This window comes from Stomoxys calcitrans, chromosome 2 (assembly GCF_963082655.1).
Source record: "Stomoxys calcitrans chromosome 2, idStoCalc2.1, whole genome shotgun sequence".
Classification (NCBI taxonomy): Eukaryota; Metazoa; Arthropoda; class Insecta; order Diptera; family Muscidae; genus Stomoxys; species Stomoxys calcitrans.
Window position 1 is genome coordinate 11,597,079 of NC_081553.1, and position 20,128 is coordinate 11,617,206.

Here is a 20,128-nt window from a genome sequence, read left to right on the forward strand (position 1 = left end):
TCTTGGCTGACATTTTACACAGGTCTCCGACATATAATTTAATTGTGGTCCGAACCGAAACATATCTTAATATCGCTCTAATAGCTGAGCAAATCTTTGTTTTATCCTTTTTTGCCTAAAAAGAGATGCCGGGAAAAGAACTCGATAAAAGCGATCCATGGTGGAGGGTATATAAGATTCGGCCCGGCCGTACTTAGCACGCTTTTACTTGTTAAGTCTGATTTTTATTTGGAATATAAAACACTTTATTTTAGCTAATAAACCTCTCATCTGAATCTGAAATATATTTTAGTATTGAGTTGGAATCTTAGCTAATTTATTGTAAACAGTTTTTATTAATCATACGTTTTGTTTTTTCTTCTTTCCTCCTCCTTTCTAATCCTTTGCAATGCGGTTGTCAAAACCATCACCATGTGCCATCCATCACACGCACACACACTTTGCCAACAGTTACTGTGATGTCTTCCAGAAATGTCGTGAAGTTGATCCCTCGGGTCCATTGGCCACATTGAGAAAATTGCTGCTGTCCGAGGAAAGTATTGCAACCTTCAAAAAATGGATGCAACACAACTGGTATACAGTGGCTCTAGCTGTGCTTGGAGTTTTTGTGCTATTGGTAAGTGAAAAGAAAAATCCCAAAGACAACATTTTTTCCCAGAGTCATCACTCACTTTTGCAATCGAAACATAAATGCTGTTCCTCCTCTCCCTGAAAACTGAAGGGCAAGAGGAAATCGAAATCATCTGGTGATATGGCCATGTTGTCCCTTATGCTGTGACGCTGAAACCCCCAGCAGGTTTGGATTTACAAATGGGCAATGCAAAAAAATGCACTTGAAATGGAAAAAATTCCAACTATTTCCAGGATTTATAGTGGCCTGATAATGTAGTGTTCCATTTTTTTGCTCCCACTGAGATTCATGGACAATCTGTCGCTTGTTTTTCTCCCGCTGTTAGTCACTGGAGCCAACTAGCCATGGTTGAGCAACGAAGCACAGTTAAAGTGGCCCAGGTCCATCAAAGGAGAAGTAAGTGCAGATGTTCAGCAAGTTGAGAAGAATGAGCGATGATGAAGCAAAAACTCACAATGTGGCGCAAATCTACAAAAACGCATAGGAAATGATGAAATCCACTGAAGGATTTCTCTTTCGTGTTGTAATTTTAGAAAGGGAAAAATTTTCATTTTTCTTGTCAACCATTCGCGAGTTAAGCCAGAACACGAATGTGATGGGAAACAGTGATAAATACCAATTTCCCAGCTCTCTTTTTCTTTTTGAAGAACGTCCAAATATGCCAAAAAGAAAAAAACACAAAACAAAATTCCCAAAGGCATTATGGAACAATTGTAAAATTGTAGTTTCCAATGTTTTTGAGTTGCTTGAGGTGCAAGAAAGAATGAATTGGTTCAAATACCGAAGTAAAAAAAGAAAGAAAAAGTTGAAAGGAAGATGCGTTTATGGAATTTCAAGCGTGTATTGAAAAATCTTTACCACCTAATTTAGGCATGGAACACTCTTTCCCTGTCCATCGGTACATAAGGTTTAGAATAGCACGGCCAGCGCCGAATCCGATAAGCTCTCGGAATAAGTTGAAAGCCAACTGGATTCGGAAGACTACTCAGAAGAAGACTTTAGCAAGATAATTTAGATTGCCCAAGCATAGAAGACATTGACGAAAATGTCAACAGGATTACGACTGCACGACTGGTGGGGTCCTTCGAAGATAGTTGTCCTCTTCGGGAAAGGAAATCAGCCCAAGAAAAACCCTGGATGACAGGAGAATCTCGCAATATTGGGAAAAGGTCCCCAGACTTTTTATCAAAGCAGGGATGTGTATCACACACGGCTCAAGGACTACAATAAGATTACTAGAGCGGCAAAACTTGCCTCCTGGAAGCTTTTCTGCGAACAAGCCGAAGCGTTAATAAAAAAGTTTATCTTAAAAACCCATGTCCAATCGTCTACTAATAGTAGACGACAAGGAAGTGAGAGCAGAGAAAATGGAGGACATGTTGAGGCTTTTGATGAAAACCCATTAACCACAGGATACGACGGGACTAACGGAGACACCAGAATCTTGGAATAATGGTGCTGATCGAAGGTTTATATTTACGGAATTTATGGTGAAGCAATCCTTGAGGAGCTTCAAACCATTTAAGTCAATCGGACCTGATGGAATATTTCCGGCGTTACTACAGAAAGTGGCAGACTATCTGCTACAGCGTGCCTAGGACTTGCATATACTCCAAAATCCTGGCAAGAGACAAGGGTGATATTTATACTTAAGCTCGGCAAGGAAAGTTATGCGACACCAAAGGCGTACAGACCTATAAGCCTTACTTCCTTTGGACTCAAAATAATGGAACGTATTGTGGACAGTATAATAAAGAGTAGGACATCCAGCGAACTACTCAGGTCTACAGACCTTTAAGCCTTACTTCCATTCGACTCAAAACCATGGAAAGTATTGTGGACACCATAATAAAGAGTAGGACATCCAGCGAACTGCTCAAATACATACAGCATGCCTATGTCAAGGGAAGGTCGGTGGAAACTGCCCTGCATCAAGTTGTGCATAAAATACAAGAATCCTTCGATGACAAAACGTACACCCTGGCGGTATGCATTGACACCGAAGGAGCTTTTAACAATGTGCGAAACGACAATCTGTAAGGATTGGATCAGGCGATGAATGCTCATGTAACCCTGTGGAACAGTAAAACGGTCGGTAGGACGGGAAAATCTCAGGCGGATTCCATATCATGAGAAGACGAGGCTATTACTGAAAGGAAGTAAGAAGGAGATCATTATAGCTTTTGGTGTCATAACGGGACACATAGCACTACGAGCTCAATTATGTAAAATCGGTATGGCATGTGCAGGGCATGCAGGGAAGATGATGAGACGTTGGAGCATTTCCTATGTCATTGCCTGGCTTTCGCGTCTAACAGATACCGGCACTTAGGTGGCGACACAATACCAGACATGAACCAACTTAGGGGCGTGGCATGGAAAACAATTAAGGATTCTGTAAGAAGCGCGGAATTTCTAACTTAAATTTTGTTTGAGATTACTTTTTTAGTTTTTAGAGCATACAATAAGCCGAGTCGTCATGTTTTCCTGTCTGTCGTAAGCAAGCAGCGATTATAAGGATCCGTTTAAAATAAGCCACCGTAGCGTAGAGTTTAGCATGTCCGTCTTGACGCTAAACACCTGGGTTCGAATCCGGGCGGAGACATCAAGAAACCAAAAAAAATTCAGCAGTGGTTATCCCCTCCTTATGCTGGCGACATTTATGAGGTACTTTGGCATGTAAAAAGATTTCCCCATAGAGTTGTCACTCTGCGGCACGGCCCTCAGACTCTGCTATAGAAAGGAGGCCCTTTAGCATTGAGCTTAAACTTGAATAGGACAGCACTTAGTAATATGAGAGAAGTATGCCAATAATCCTTAATGGAATGTTTTTGGGCAATTTTGCAATTTGCATTGACATTAAGCTGATGTTAAATGTTGAGGATATGGGGTGAACCACGTTGTTTAATATTTGGATATACCTCCATTGGATTTGAGCTCTTTTGCCTCGTAAAGACTTTACTATTTCAAGATGGACCTGAAATTTGGTACATAGAATTCATATGTATCCTTCTTCACCCACGCTAAAAGGTTTCATATACATAAATCTATGGATAGATGTGGCCCCATAAGTACGGATTCCCCAAATTTGCTTATTAAAGTTCAAAATGAAGTTCAAAGTGCACGTATAACAAGAAACACTCATAGCATATATCGTCCAACTAGCTCCATATGATTATGCTTAATTATCTGCTGTGGACCACTTTATCGTAAAGTGTTTCATGCAACTCTATCTCCGCTTGGTCTTTCCGTCCTAGTTTTTTTCTTTTTCTTCTGCGTGAATCAAAAATGCAAATTTGTTTGATTATTGTCCGATTCAAATTTAAGCTCAATGATAAGGGGTCTCGTTATTATACCCTCCACCATAGGATCAGGGTATACTAATTTCGTCATTCTGTTTGTAACACCTCAAAATATGCGTCTGAGACCCCATAAAGTATAAATACTCTTGATCGTCGTGACATTTTATGTCGATCTAGCCATGTCCGTCCGTCTGTCCGTCCGTCTGTCCGTCCGTCTGTCTGTCGAAAGCACGCTAACTTTCGAAGCCGTAAAGCTAGCCACTTGAAATTTTGCACAAATTCTTTTTATTAGTGAAGGTCGGTTGGGATTGTAAATGGAGCAAATAGGTCCATGTTTTGATATAGCTGCCATATAAACTGATCTGGGGTCTTGACTTCTTGACCCTCTAGAGGGCGCAATTCTTATCCGATTTGACTGAAATTTTGCACTTGGTGTTTTTGTATCACTACCAACAACTGCGCTAATTATGGTTTAAATCGGCCAATAACCTGATATATCTGATATATAAACCGATCTTGGGTCCCGACTTCTTAAGCCTCTAGAGGGCACAATTCTCGACCAATTGGACTGAAATTTTGCACGTGGTGTTTTGGTATCACCTCCAACAACTGTGTTAAGTATGGTTCAAATCGGTTTATAATCTGGTATAGCTGTCATATAAACCGATCTTGGGTCCCGACTTCTTAAGCCTCTAGAGGGCACAATTCTCGACCAATTGGACTGAAATTTTGCACGTGGTGTTTTGGTATCACCTCCAACAACTGTGTTAAGTATGGTTCAAATCGGTTTATAATCTGGTATAGCTGTCATATAAACCGATCTTGGATCTTGACTTTTTGAGCCAATAGAGCACGCAATTCTCATCCGATTTGGCTTAAATTTTGCATGAGGTGTTTTGTTATGACTTCCCATAACTGTGCTAAGTATGGCGCGAATCGGTGCATAACCTGATATAGCTGCCATATAAACCGATCTGGGATCTTGACTTCTTGAGCCTCTAGAGGGCGCAATTCTCATCCGATTTGGCAGAACTTTTGTACAACGGCTTCTCTCATAACCCTTAATATACGTGTCTAATATGGTCTGAATCCATCTATAGCTTGATACAGCTCCCATATAAAAGAAGAAGAAAGAAGAAGCAAAATCGGGAGATCGATTTTGCTTCTTGAGCCCCTACAAGACGCAATTCTTATCCGAATGAACTGAAATATTACACAATGACTTCTACAATATTCATCATTAATTTGTGGTTCGAATCGGACTATAACTTGATATAGCTACAATAGCACAACGGTTCTTAATCAATATTCTTTGTTTGCCTAACAAGAGATTCCGCGCATGGAACTCGACAAATGCGATCCATGGTGGAGGGTATATAAGATTCGGACCGGCCGAACTTAGCACGCTCTTACTTGTTATAGCCTAGTCTTGACGGCGTGCCGGAGTGCGGCGCCTGTTTTGTGGAGTAGGTTAACACGGCTGCCATACCATTTTTATACCCTACACCGCTACTGTGGTACAGGGTATTATAACTTAGTGCATTTGTTTGTAACACCCAAAAGGAAGAGAGAAAGACTCATTGATAAGTATACCGATCGACTCGGAATCACCTTATGATTCGATTTAGCTATGTCTGTCCGTCCGTCTGTCTGTCCGTCTGTCTGTCCGTCTGTCTGTCCGTCTGTCCGTCTGTCCGTCTGGCCGTCTGTCCGTCTGTCTGTCTGTCTGTCTGTCCGTCTGTCTGTCCGTCTGTCTGTCCGTCTGTCTGTCTGTCTGTCCGTCTGTCTGTCTGTCCGTCTGTCTGTCTGTCTGTCTGTCTGTCCGTCTGTCTGTCCGTCTGTCTGTCTGTCCGTCTGTCTGTCCGTCTTTCCATGTTAATTTGTGTACAAAGTTTAGGTTGCAGTTTTAATCCGACCGTCTTCAAATTCGGTACAGCCAAGTTTTTCGGCCTAGAGACGAAGCCTATTGAAATTGGAAAAAATCGGTTCAGATTTGGATATAGCTCTCATATATAAGTTCGTCCGATTTTCAGTAATAATGCAATAAAATGGTCATTTGTGATCCGATTCTCTCGAAATTTGGCGGGAAAAACTTTTTATTCCTCTGACATTACTAGTCGGTCAGATTTAGTCTTGGAAATCGGTTCAGATTTAGATATAGCTCTCATATATATATCACCCGATTTTCACTCCTAGAGCTACTGCAAGCGCATTCATTGACCAATCTTCCCAAAATTTTGTACAACGTATTCCTCGTCAAATTCCACAATATCTGCAATGTTTGCTCGAAATCGGTTAAGATTTAGATATAGCTCCCATATATATGTTCGTCCGATTTTGGGAAATATTACAATAAAGTGCTTATTTGTTAGGAGGCCACCGTAGCGCAGAGGTTAGCATGTCCGCCTATGACACTGAACGTTTGGTTTCGAATCCTGGCGAGACCATCAGAAAAATGTTCTGCAGTGGTTTTCCCCTCCTAATGTTGGCAAACATTTGTGAGGTACTATGCCATGTAAAACTTCTCTCCAAAAAGGTGTCGCATTGCGGCACGCCGGTTGGACTTGACTATAAAAAGGAGCCCCCTTATCATTGAGCTTAAACTTGAATCGGACTGCACTCATTGATATGTGAGAAGTTTGCCCCTGTTCCTTGGTGGAATGTTCATGGGCAAAATTTGTATTTTTTGCTCATTTGTTAACCGGTTCTCTTAAAATATAGCAAGGGCGATTTTCTAATGACACTTAATATTACTGGTGAATTTCATCATCGGTTCAGATTTAGATATAACTGCAGATTTTCACTTCTAGAGCCAGTGAAAGCGCATTTATTGACCGATATTGTCAAAATTGTGCACAACGCTTTCCTCGATGACTTCCACAATATCTGTAGAGTTTGATCGAAACCGGAGCAGGTTTGGATATAGCTCCCATGTATATATTTGTCAGATGTTGCGTAATTTGCTATAATGTCGTGGTTTGTCTTGAAGATATTTGCTTTGCTCGGAATTTGATACGGGTTATTTGATAACCCATCTGAAAACATCCGACGATGTCCATCAAAATTGGTTAAGAATAAGATATTGATTCCGCTTTGTACTTAAAGTGTATGTGTAGGGTATTTTAAAGTCGGCACTGCCCTACTTTTGCCTTTCCTTGCTTACTTTAAAGGGCATTGTTCCTCACAAATATCGCCAGCATTAGGAGGGGATAAGCACCACTGAAAATTCTTCTAATGTTCTTTCCAGGATTCGAACCCAGGCACTCCCCGTCTCCGGCGGACATGCATACTTCTGTGCTACTGTGGCCTCTCTGCGTATATCGTCAGGTATATTTACACTATTGAGCCGAGACTTCTTCACTTATACAGCTCATACAGCTCTTCACAGTTCATATACAAGCAACAATTTACTTAATTCAATCTTTAAATTTATAAAAAAAAAATCCCCACTATTATTTTTGACTACAGATAACCAAATTCGCTCTATTAATGTTGCATGATGAACTTGAAAGGGAACTTGAGAAACGAGTTCCGCCGCCAGACTGCAGTAAGTGATATGTGTCAGTGTTTTCCAAGAATGCAGAAGACAAGCTTTCTTCTCAAGTCAAAGTAACTATGCTAGAAGCATAATTTGTCATTTCACTTGTAATTGAAAATCAGAATCCATTGGCATTTTTCACCAAGGCATAAATCATAGTTCATGTCTTACAAATCAAGCGATATTGGTACCATTTACTGCATTTAAGTAGGGCTAGAGATCATCATTGTTGACTTAAAGTGTTCGCCTAGTATGGGAGTATATGAAATATAAAATATCAAACTTATGTGGGCAATGAATTTCACTTCAGAACCATTCATCATTGAAAAATACTCTTTGACAGATAGCAGGAAACTTAAACTTGCAAACGATCCATACAGCGCCATCTGCCAGAGAACTTACTGCTCATATTAACTTGAAGACATTGTAAAATCAAACTCAACTGCCACTTGCTGTTATACTCATGTGTTATCTATGAAAGAAGTAGATGTGTAATATCTTAAAAGCTACAAAAAAATCTCTCTCTGCAAATTCCTTCTCTCACTCTCAATTTTCTCTTCCTTTTTTTTTTAGATATTGAGCACCAAGCTGCTGACGAAGCGGTCCAATCTAAAACTGAAGTCGGTAACCATAATCCACAGCGCTACCACCGAAACCGTTCGTTTACCCGACGACAACAACGGCGTAATCGTTCATACGGCCGTTCGTACAAAGGTTCCCTTCAAAAAGAAAGTCAGAGGCGAACGAACAGCAGCCAATGGTAGTGGCAAGAATGCCAATAAATCTGGAACGGCTGCCACAGCAGCAGGTGGCATATCCAAATCCAGTAAGACCGCAAACAACAAATCCTCCTCCCATACCCATGGCCGTATCACAAAGGTGGCTGCAGCAGCAGCGGCGACCTCTTCATCAGCTGCGGCAGCAGCAGCAGCAGCCACCACTTCCTCTGGTCCCGATGTCAAGAAACCTCCCAGGGGCAAAAAGAATCGTGTCAATCAAAGCAAAACCGCTCAAACGGTCATCAATGCTGTGGTCAATGCAGAAAAGGCAGCCAATGCTGAGAACCTCAAGAAATCCAAGAAGAAGAAACACAGCAAGGAGATAATCGATTACTCATCACGTAACGCAGCTGGCCTAGGCTCTGCCAACAATCACACCAATACCTTTGGCAAAGTACAAAAATGGCTGCTGGAATCGCCGATTGTAGCGCAACCCTTATCGCACATTGAGCACTCCTCCAAGGTGAAGAGTGTCATGAGTAAATCGCAAAGTACTCCCGAACGTTTGGTACAGAAGACTCCCACCAAGAGCAAGAGTATGGGCAATCTGTCCAATGAAAAAGTCAAACTGCAGGTGGTCTATAAGCCGCCCTTCAAATTTGCCCTGCGTCTTTCGAAGAACACCAAAGTGAAGACGCATGTCATAGGCAATCCAGCCAATACCAAGTTTAAGCGGCACTCCCGCTCGGACAATAAACGAGCCAGCGGTTCCCATCAGGTGGATGGAGGCAGTGGAGCCAGCCGCTCTTTGGGAGAGAAAACCAAGCGAGCCGCTTTATTGTTGCGCTCCAGCAACGATGAGGATAATCAAATTCTAACACTGAATGAACCCAACTATGAGACCCTCAATCCCAAGACAGCCCCTTCGCGCATGGAAAATCCCTTCTACGAAAACCTCAAATTCATGCAAAGCAATGAAAGCAAACGTCTGAGTGATCCCGCGGTCAGTGGATCGGGCGAGAGGCCTCTTAGCAATAGCGCCTCCTCCAGCGGGGTCAAACGTTCGTCGAGCAAATCAAATCTGGAAGTTCTTAACCCCGCACAAGCTTCCACATCGAATGGCCACAATCAACAACATTTCCAGAGATCCTCTAGTTCTAGTAATCCCTTCGCTGTGGACAACCAACGCTCATCGCGCAAACTCAGCGACAGCAATGCCGACAATCTGAGTCGCAACTTTGGCAGCACTCAGAATTTAATCAACAACAGTCAGAGTAATTTGAGTAAGACCAAGAAGCGCAGCAGTCTCAACCTTAAGTCAAGTATGGCCAAGAATGGCAAAGATCCGCCGGGAGGCCTACATCCGGCCAAGCGCAGCAATTCCAATATGAATCTGAGAAGGGATTCTATGGACAATGCCAAGCTGGGTCAGTCAAATGGCAAATCAAGTGCGGAACGAGGGGGCCCACCACATAGTGGTGGTGGTGGTGGCGGTGGAGGAGGTCCAGTGCCACTGCGGCGCAGCATTAGTTCCACACCGCATGCCAATCAAATGCCAGGCAATGCCCTGGCCAAATCCTCTTCCTCCTCCTCAACGCCAGCAGCAGCAGCAACAGGAGCGGGCGTAGCAACGCCATCGCAACTGCCATCGTATAATGCTCAACGTTCGTCGAGAGCTAGTTTTAGTAACATACCCAGAGCTAGTCTTAGTTTGCTTAATCAAGCGGCTGCTGCAGCAGCCACAACATCTGCCGGCCCCTCGTCGGCAGCATCGAGTGGGCCCTCCAGCGGCGGCAGCAATTTTAACTTTAATCCAGCCATAACATCTGCCGAACCTAGGCGCAGTCGCACCAGCTTGCCAGCACCACCACCGATTGTCATTAATGCCCATGCAGCATTGGCAGTACATCAGCGTTCCAATTCTGTACGACAACATACCCACAATTATCATCCACCACCACCACTGCCTGCCAACTCCATGTCCTCAACAACGAGCAATCACAATTCCAAATCGAATAATGCCACAGAATTGACTTCGGACTTGGAGGTGATGGTCTCAGACATAGAGAATTTGGTTAGTTAGTCGAAGATGTGCCGAGTCCGTCAAAAGGTCAAATCTTTGGTGGATCGTCTGAATCCATGAATCTGCTAGGCATTGCAACGAGCTTTGGGGACATTTTGTCGGACGCAAGACTACTGCAACTACTACCACTACCACTACAACTACCTACACCAACCGCCCTGTCCCCCCTCTCCAAAGGGGGGCATTAGGATTTCCACATACGGTCTAAATGCCAACCATACAATTCTACAAATGCCGCCTCACTGCCCCGTTCCAGTTTTGTTTTTTAGAACATCATTTTTTTTTCTTGTCTTGATTACAAAAACCCCACAGCCGCGAGGGGAACAAAAACGCAAGACGCCTGTATGTAAGGCGCCAACGTTTAACACCCATAACAAATGGTATTAAATAATGATATTAACAAAACCAACAAAGGAAGCAAAATAAACAAACCATACACTAAACCACTTGCAGTTAGAAGATATCTTAGCATTCATTAATGCTGTATATTTTGGTAATAAAAGAAGACTTTTACCCAATATCCTCTTCCCAACAAAAATTTCTTCTATTTATAATTTCGAAATTTTTTTAAAATTATGCCGAGAAAGAATGACTAATGAGTGACATTGAGTGACCATTTTTTTCAAAAAAAAAGCATCTCCCCTTAGAGAAAATCGACTACGGCTTTGTCAAATTGACCCCATTCGAAACTGCCCCCAGGCGTTCACATTCGGACAACGTCTAGTGTACAGTACTCGTGTGCTGCTGAGTATTGAACTTGTGTTCCATTCATGCCTTGATTGCGTGTGTTTATAAACTCCTACCCGATTGCACCACAAACGCAATGATGATGTTCATAACGGTCGGTTCACAAAATCACCCCACACGTTGTCAATATTCTCCACAACGCCTTCAATAATAACTACACCATTGGTGCACGATTTTGCAGCGTCAAGATCATCGAAATATCCATTTCCGACCCTATAAAGTATATATATTCTTGATCAGCGCAAAAATCTAAGACGATCTAGACATGTCCGTCCGACTGTCTGTTGAAATCACGCTACAGTCTTTAAAAATAGAGATATTGAGCTGAAAATTTGCACAGATCCTTTTTTTTTGTCCATAAGCAGGTTAAGTTCGAAGATCAGCTGTATCAAGATATAGTCCGATATAGCCCATCTCGTCCTATGATTGAATTTTTCCCTTTTCTCGCCTTAATTTCTGGCGAGAGAAGGGAATTTGGTCTGTACGATTCTTCCTTGTTCCTATGTTTGAGTTTTTTTCCCCCTTTTTTCCCCTTAAACTCTGGTGAGAGAAGGGAAGATGGTCTATACGATACCTACTTGTTCCAATTCTTTTCTAACATCAGTAGCGGGATCATCGGGAACAATTAGAAAAATCAGAGATAGGTTAAGATCCTTGGTCATGGTAGTCGACTCTCCGTACATTCAGATTCTTCAGCATTAGAGTAAGAATTCCGAGGACACTTGACGCAAAGTATGACGACTGGGCGAAATTAATGACATTCTTAACTTCATCCACGGTAAATTATCATGGTTGTTCAAGGGCCCGAAGACCACCTCGCCCTACCACTTTCGTACTGCCCAATAAATTGACCGCGGAACAACCTGGTGTATGTTTTTGGACCTGTTCGTCGACAAAAGTAACTGAGGTCTTATCAACCTTTCTGTCGCAGTTCAAGAGTGGCTTGATACCACAGGCAACCAATACCAGCACCTTAACGGTGCTTCAAGGGTTCTAGCCATAAATTCCTTTAATGTTTGTTGACCTCCATATGATTTCCAGATTCAGTTCCCTGATCCGTACTGTACTATCAAGGCAGTTCAAGATTTAACTGCTTCTCTCAGGATGAATCGCTGAATCGCTAAGATCATTTTGTTCTTCCGACTCATAAAGTCCAAAATTTCGTCAGCTTTAGTTCGCAAATCATTCTAATTATTTAAATTGGCATTGGCACGGCAATATTCGGGCTTAGGTGGTGCGCATAAGTCGAAGAGATCACATCGCCCTACTGCTGACTACGTTGGCACAGCACCATGAAACGTAAACACTATAGCAGCGAATGCTCCCATAACTTGACAAGGATTCCACTGGGTCCATTAGGTGTTGCTGGCGTGGTCATTAGAGTAGGTCAATTATTTTTTAGGAAATCGTAATCTGCAAGGTATTCTTAGACTTGCCCATAGTTCAAAAATCAAAATCGAGCTTCCGATTTGTTACTGCCTTAAAACTGCTCAGTTAGGAATAACTACTGAAGAACTTCCAGACAAAACGGCTGAAGCTAAAACCCTTTGATTATCCATGAGGGTCAATAGCGGTGGGAGGGTACAGGATAAGGCTAGATTTTAGAAAATTCGTACTATAAGTGAGCGAAAAGCACTAAAATTTAGAAATTCCACCCCATCGAATATAAGAGAACTGATAGAGCCAGGAACTGATGGACATGACCATCCGTTTCGAATTTTTATTTGATTCTGATTGATTCTGATTTTACTTCATATATGATTATTCGATTATTATTTTTTTATACCCTCCACCATAATTTCGTCAATCGGTTTGTAACTACTCCAAATATTCGTCTTAGACCCCATAAAGTATACATATTTTTGATCGACATGCCATTTTAAGTCGATCTAGCCATGTCCGTCCGTTCGTCCGTCCGTCTGTCTGTCGAAAGCACGCTAACTTTCGAAGGAGTTAAGATAGTCGCTTGAAATTTGCATAAATGCTTCTTATGAGTGTAGGTCAGTTGGGATTTTAATGGGCCATATTGGTCCATGTTTCAATATAACTGCCATTTAAAACGATCTTGGGTCTTGACTTCTTGAGCCTCTAGAGTGCGCAATTCTTATCCGATTGGAATGAAATTTTGCACGACGTGTTTCGCTATGACTTCCAACAACTGTGCCAAGTATGGCTCAAATTGGTCCATAACCTGATATGGATGCCATATAAACCGATCTTGCGTCTTGACTTCTTGAGCTTCTAGAGGGCGCAATACCTATCCGATTTGGCTGAAATTTTGCATCACGTATTTTATTATGACTTTCAACAACTGTGCCAAATAAGGTTCAAATCGGTTCATAACCTGATATATCTGCTTTATAAACCGATCTGGGATCTTGACTTCTTGAGCCTCTAGAGGTCGCAATTATTATCCGATTTGCCTGAAATTTTGTACGACGGATCCTCTCGTAACCGTCAACATACGTGTTAATTATGGTCTGAATAGGTCTATAGGCTGATACAGCTCCCATATAAATTGATCTCTCTATTTTACTTCTAGAGTCCCCAAAGGGCGCAATTCTTATCGAATTTGCTGACATTTTAGACAGGTCTCTAATATATAATTTAATTGTGGTCCAAAACGGACCATGTCTTGATATCGCTCTAATAGCAGGGCAAATCTTTTCTTATACCCTTTTTTTGCCCAAGAAGAGATGCCAGGAAAAGAACTCGACAAATGCGATCCATGGTGGAGGGTATATAAGATTCGGCCAGGCCGAACTTAGCACGCTTTTACTTGTTTCGGTATATTTTTCTAGTTTGTATCTTTTTCATACATATTTTTTGGTGCAAATTAGAGTGATATGTGAACTTTAGTTATATGTATTGGACAGATGAATATGTGTTCAGCAAAGTAGAAAGAGTCGTTTTAGGAAATTTAACATCATGGGAATTTTTACCTGTTAGAATGAAGTAAGTGTGCGTAAATTTATTTGACTGAGAGAGGGGACTATAAATGGACCATATTCAGTGGTATGTGTATATAGCTTCCGTATAAGTAGAATATATGTTTTGAAGCATTAATCGTATTGGGGCCTCACCTTTTATCTGAGTGGACTGTAATATAATTATTGAAGAACTCACAAAGGTCCAACATTTAATATAGCAGAACAATTATGTGATACTCTGAACCTTTAAAGGCCAAATACTTAACTTGATGGTCTCAATATTAAACGATTCGGTTTTTGCTGGAATCATTTTCAAGATCAGTCTTATTGCAAAACAAGTAAGAGCGTGCTAAGTTCGGCCGGGCTGAATCCTACAAACAAAGAATATTGAATAAGAACTGTTATGCTATTGCAGCTATATCAAGTTATAGTCCGATTCGGACCATAAATGAATGCTGATCATTGCAGAAGTCATTGTGTAATATTTTAGTTCATTCGGATAAGAATTGCGCCTTGTAGGGACTCAAGAAGCAAAATCGGGAGATAGGTTTATATGGGTGCTGTATCAAGCTACCGATCGATTCAGACCATATTAGACACGTATGTTGAAGGTCATGAGAGAAGCCGTTGTACAAAATTTCATTACAATTGGATGAGAATTGCGCCCTCTAGAGGCTCAAGAAGTCAAGATCCCAGATCGGTTTATGTGGCAGCTATATCAAAACATGGACCGATTTAAACCATACTTGGCGTAGTTGTTGGAAGTGTTACCAAAACACTACGTGCAAAATTTCAATAAAATCGGATAAGAATTGCGCCCTCTAGAGGCTCAAGGAGTCAAGACCCAAAATCGGTTTATATGACAGCAATATCAAAACATGGACCGATTTGGCCCATTCACAATACCAGCCGACCTACACTAATAGAAAGTATTTGTGCAAAATTTCAAGCGGCTAGCTTTACTCCTTCGAAAGTTAGGGTGCTTTCGACAGACAGATGGACGGACATGGCTAGATCGACTTAAAATGTCATGACGATCAAGAATATATATACTTTATGGGGTCTTAGACGCATATTTCGAGGTGTTACAAATAAAATGACGAAATTAGTACACCCCCATCCTATGGTGGAGGGTATAAAAATCGGGTTGTACAAATTTTACATAACAACATCTTGTTCAAAACCCATTTGAAAACACTTTGTCATACCCTACAACTTAGTGCATTTATTTGTAACACCCAAAAGGAAGAGAGATAGACCCATTGATAAGTATACTGATCGACTCAGAATCACTTTCTGATTCGATTCAGCTATGTCCGCCTGTCTGTCTATCTGTCCATCCGGCTGTCTGTCCGTCTACCCATTTGTGTACAAACTACAGGTCGCAATTTTTATCCGATCATCTTCAAACTTGGTATGGGCATGTTCTTCGACCTAAAGACGAAGTCTATTGAAATTGGAAAAAATCGGTTCAGATTTGGATATAGCTCCCATATATATGTTCGGCCGATTTGCAGTAATACAGCAATAAAATGGTCATTTGTTAATCGATTCTCTCGGAATTTGACAGGAAGGATTTTCTTATGACTCTCGATATTACTGTTGAATTTCATAGAAATCTGTTCAGATTTAGGTATAGCTCACGTATATATATATCGCCCGATTTTCACTCCTAGACCCACCGCAAGCTTATTTATTGATCAATCTTCCCAAAATTTTGTACAACCCTTTCCACGACGAATTCCACAATATCCAAAAAAGGTTTGTCGAAATCGGTTCAGATTTTGATATAGCTCCCATGTATTTGTTCGTCAGATTTTGGATAATTTGTTGTCATTTGTCCACCGTAGTTATGACACTTTTGAACATGTCTGCTTTGCTCGAAATTTGATACAGGAATTTTGTGTTTATAGGGTAGGTGTAAGGTATTATAAAGTCGGCAGCGCCCGATTTTGCCTTTCCTTACTGCTTTAAATTTGAAATTCACTCATTAAATATCTGTAGAAAAATTATGGTCCCACATCATTCTTTCTCATAGGCAAAATTAAATCAAGCTTTTTAAAATCTCTCTCTCTTTCTCTACAAAAATTAATACCATTGAAATATTTTGCAAAACAAACACACTTGGCTTCCTTGGCATACCAAAGGAGCTAAAAAAATCGGCAATGAAAAAAACAGCAGTCCCTCCTTTCCAAAAGCACCAACCCAAAATTTGAATAAAAGAAAAGTCTTCAAAAACTATTTTGTGATCGTAGTTTATTTATAATAAATTATTTTTTAAATGACAATTAAAAAAAAAACAACAACAACAAAATAATAAAAAAACCTAAGTCTAATAAATAAAAAAAAAAACAAAAGGCAAAAATATTGTAAAAATGTGTAAATTTTTATGTTATCAAGCAAAATACAAAATAAAGCAACTACAACAAAAAAACCACACACTATTATAATAATTAAAACAACAACAATAAAACTTTAACCATAAACAAAAAATAACGAATGTGTAAAAACTAACAGCGGAATAGCATATAATGTCTAAGCAAGCAAGGCATAAAGCCAATAACAATAAAAAAAAACAAAACTGTCAGCATAAATAGCATTAGATAATAAAATAACAAATAAATAATTAAACAATTATGTGTAAAGTAATTTTTTCCACATTTTTTGTTCTTTTCATAATTTTTCAAATTTTTATTTAATTCGTATTAACCATAACTGAAAGAGCAGAAAGCGAAAAAAAAACTATTGATAACCTACAGAGTGTAAGCTTAAATTTAATAACACACAGCCCCGCCCTCTATGGAGATAAATCTGAAAAAAGCAACAAAAAAAATATACAAAAAAATCAGCAAGTATGAATAAATACATATGAATGAAACAAACAAACAAACAAAATAACAACGTTTTAAAATGTCTTATGTGTCAATTAATGTATAATATGGTGTAAAATATGAATAAATGATAATCATACATGAGAAATGAATAAAAATACAAATAAAAAATGCAAAAAATCTGATATTAATTTATTGTGTTTTATTATTAACTAGCTGAACCAGGCCCGCTCCGCTGCGCCCTCTTTTGCTTTATATGGAACAAAATGTTCTTTGGAATATTTATTTTCGAAAACTAAAGAGCTTTTAGTGAAATACCATGCTACGAAAATAGAATATCGTTTGACTAACAGTTTAACAATAAAAGTGCTTTTATCTGAAATCCATATGGTCTGTATTGGTCTACGAATTTAAGTTTGGATGTAAGATGAACTCCATTCTTGCAAATTGCAAATTTTGCCCATGAAAATTCCACTAAGGAACAGAGGCAAACTTTTCACATATCAATGAGTGCAGTCCGATTCAAGTTTAAGCTCAATGATAAGGGGCCTTCTTTTTTATAGCCGAGGCCGAACGGCGTGCCGCAGTGCGACACCTCTTTGGATAGAAGTTTTACATGGCATAGTACCTCACAAATGTTGCCAGCATTAGGAGGGGAAAACCACCGCTGAAAATTTTTTTCTTATGGCCTCGCCAGGATTCGAACCCAAGCGTTCAGCGTCATAGGCGGACATGCTAAGTTCTGCGCTACGGTGGCCTCCGTACTCCATTCTTAAAATACTTTATTTCAGCCTGATATTCCATTGATGTCTGATTTGGGGGTGTTTTCGGGGGTGAGGTGGTCCCCCAGACACTTGGCCCTGAAAAAATATCAGCATTGTGTTCTTCTTTCAAATATCATTTATTTAAACCCCATATTGCCATTGGTTTAAGGGGAGTTTACACGATGAGGCGTCCCCCAAACACATGGCCCCAAAAATAGGTTATCAAATTCGTTATCTAATCTCAAATACTTTTCATTTGAGCCACACATTGGCATGATCGAAAAATGTTTACCCTTAATTTTTACCCTAAATACATTGTCCTACATTCGGCTATCAAATTTGTATTCTACTCCCAAATACCTATATTTGAGCCCCATATTGCTATGGTCAGTGAAAAATTACTGTTTGTGGGGTATATTGGTCCCGAATACCAAATACCTTTCATTTGAGCCACATATTGGCATGATCGAAAAAATTTTAACCCTTTGGAGGGTGTTTTGGGGAAGAGGTGATGCCCTAAATAAAGGGTTCTACATTCGGCCATCAAATTCGAATTCTACTCCCAAATACCTTTATTTGAGCCTCATATTGCTATGGTCAGTAAAAAATTGCTGTTTGTGGGGTATTTTGGGAGAAGGGTAAACCCCCAGAAAATTGGTCTCGAAAGTGGGTATCAATTCTTGCTCTACCCCAGCAATATCTTTCATTTAAACCCCACATTGACATGGTCGGTAAATATGCACAATTTAGGGGTGTTTTGGGGATTGGGGTGGGGATACATGGTCCTACATTTGGATATTAAATTCGTATTCTACTCCCAAATGCCTTTATTTGAGCCCCATATTGCGATGGTCAGTGAAAAATTGCTGTTTGTAGGGTATTTCGGTGGGTATATTGGGAAAGGAGGGGTATTTTGGGAAAGGAGTAGACCTTTCTCCTTATTGCAAAAGTCATAAAAAAATATGCGTTTTGGGGCATTCGCCTAAAAACTATAAATATTTAGTTCCACTCTCTTTAAGACCCAAATTGTCTTGGTGAGCAACTACATTATGGTTGTAGGACGTCCTATAGACATTTGGTCCCTTATGTTGATATCAGATACCTAATCTACTCCCAAATACCTTTAATTTAAGCCCCATATTGGCATAGACGGCAAACATGACCGGCTTGGGGGTGTTTTGGGGGATCGGGCGGCCACTCAGTGACTTGGCCTTGAAATTATATATTACATTCATGTTCTACCCCAAAATACCCCTTATTTGAGCCCCATATTGCTATGGTCAGCAAATACTTACTATTTGAGTGGTGTTATGGGGGTGGGGCGGCCCCTTATACACTTTTTCCCGAATATTGATATTAGATTCGTGCTTTACACCCAAAGACCTTTCTTTTGAACCCCATATTGCCATGGTCGTAAATTTGTCCCCTTTGGGGAGAGGCGGCCCCTAAATGCTTGGTCCCAAGTTTGAATGTCAGATTCGTATTCTACACTCAAATACCTTTTATTTAAGCCCCGTATTCCATGGGCAGTAAATATGGCCTCTTTGGTGGATGTTTTGGGGAAGGAGTGGACCCCCAGAAACGTGGGGGATGTTTTTGGGGAGAGGCGATGTTGGGGGATGTTTTTGGGGAGAGGCGGCTCCCAAACCCTTGGTCCCATATTTAGATATCAGATTCAAATTCTACACTCAAATACCTTTTATTTAAGCCCTGCATTCCAAGGTCAGCAAATAAGTCCTCTTTGGTGGGTGTTTTGGGGAAGGGGTGGACCCCCAGAAACGTGGTCCCACATTTGGATATCCAATTCGTAATCTACTCGCAAATACCTTTCATTTGAGTCCAATATTGTCACGGTCAGTAAATAAGTCCAATTTAGGGGTACTTAAGGGGTTGGCGTGGTCCCCCAAACACTTGGTCCGACAATTGGATATCAGATACGTTTTCAAATCTTAAATAGCTTTCATTTGAGTCCCATATTGTCGTGGTTGGTCTAAATATATATTTGGTAAGTTTTGGGGGTGGGGCGGTCCCCCTAGGTACCCCATTCGAAATTTGGATACCAATTTGTTGGTTTTAGGTTACTACAAGAGAGCACACAAAATTTGGCTTAAATCGCACCACCCATTTCCGAGATCTGGCGTTTCTGAAAATAAAGGAAAAGGGGAGAATCCGCCCCCACTTCAGATATCAAAAATTTAATATCCTATTTTCATCACGGGATCATTTGACACCATCTGTGTAAATTTCAAGAAAATCGGTTCTGTCGTTTCTGAGTCTATAAGGAACACACAAACAAACAAGCAAACCTACAAACAAACACAAATTGATTTTTATACCCTACACCACTACTGTGGTACAGGGTATTATAACTTAGTTTGTAACACCCAAAAGGAATAGAGATAGACCCATTGATAAGTATACCGATCGATCCAGAATCACTTTCTGATTCTATTTAGCTATGTCGGTCTGTCCATGTTAATTTGTGTACAAACTTCAGGTCGCATTTATAACTTTATCCGATCGTCTTCAAATTTGGTACAGGCATGTTTTTCGGCCTAGAGACGAAGCCTATTGAAATTGGAA

At 40.5% G+C, this 20,128-nt stretch overlaps 1 protein-coding gene across 2 annotated transcripts in view; it reads left to right on the forward strand.

The window, feature by feature from the left end:
- LOC106082815 (uncharacterized) overlaps positions 1–10,858 on the forward strand; it is a 656,305-nt gene extending 645,447 nt beyond the window's left edge. For both annotated transcript variants that reach the window (XM_059364021.1, XM_059364020.1), the window contains exons 11-12: positions 451–616; positions 8,045–10,858. In XM_059364021.1, the coding sequence (XP_059220004.1) occupies positions 451–616; positions 8,045–10,273 (2,395 nt within the window). In that variant the 3' untranslated portion in view covers positions 10,274–10,858. The remainder of the gene's footprint in view (positions 1–450; positions 617–8,044) is intronic.
- The last annotated feature ends 9,270 nt before the right edge of the window (positions 10,859–20,128 follow it).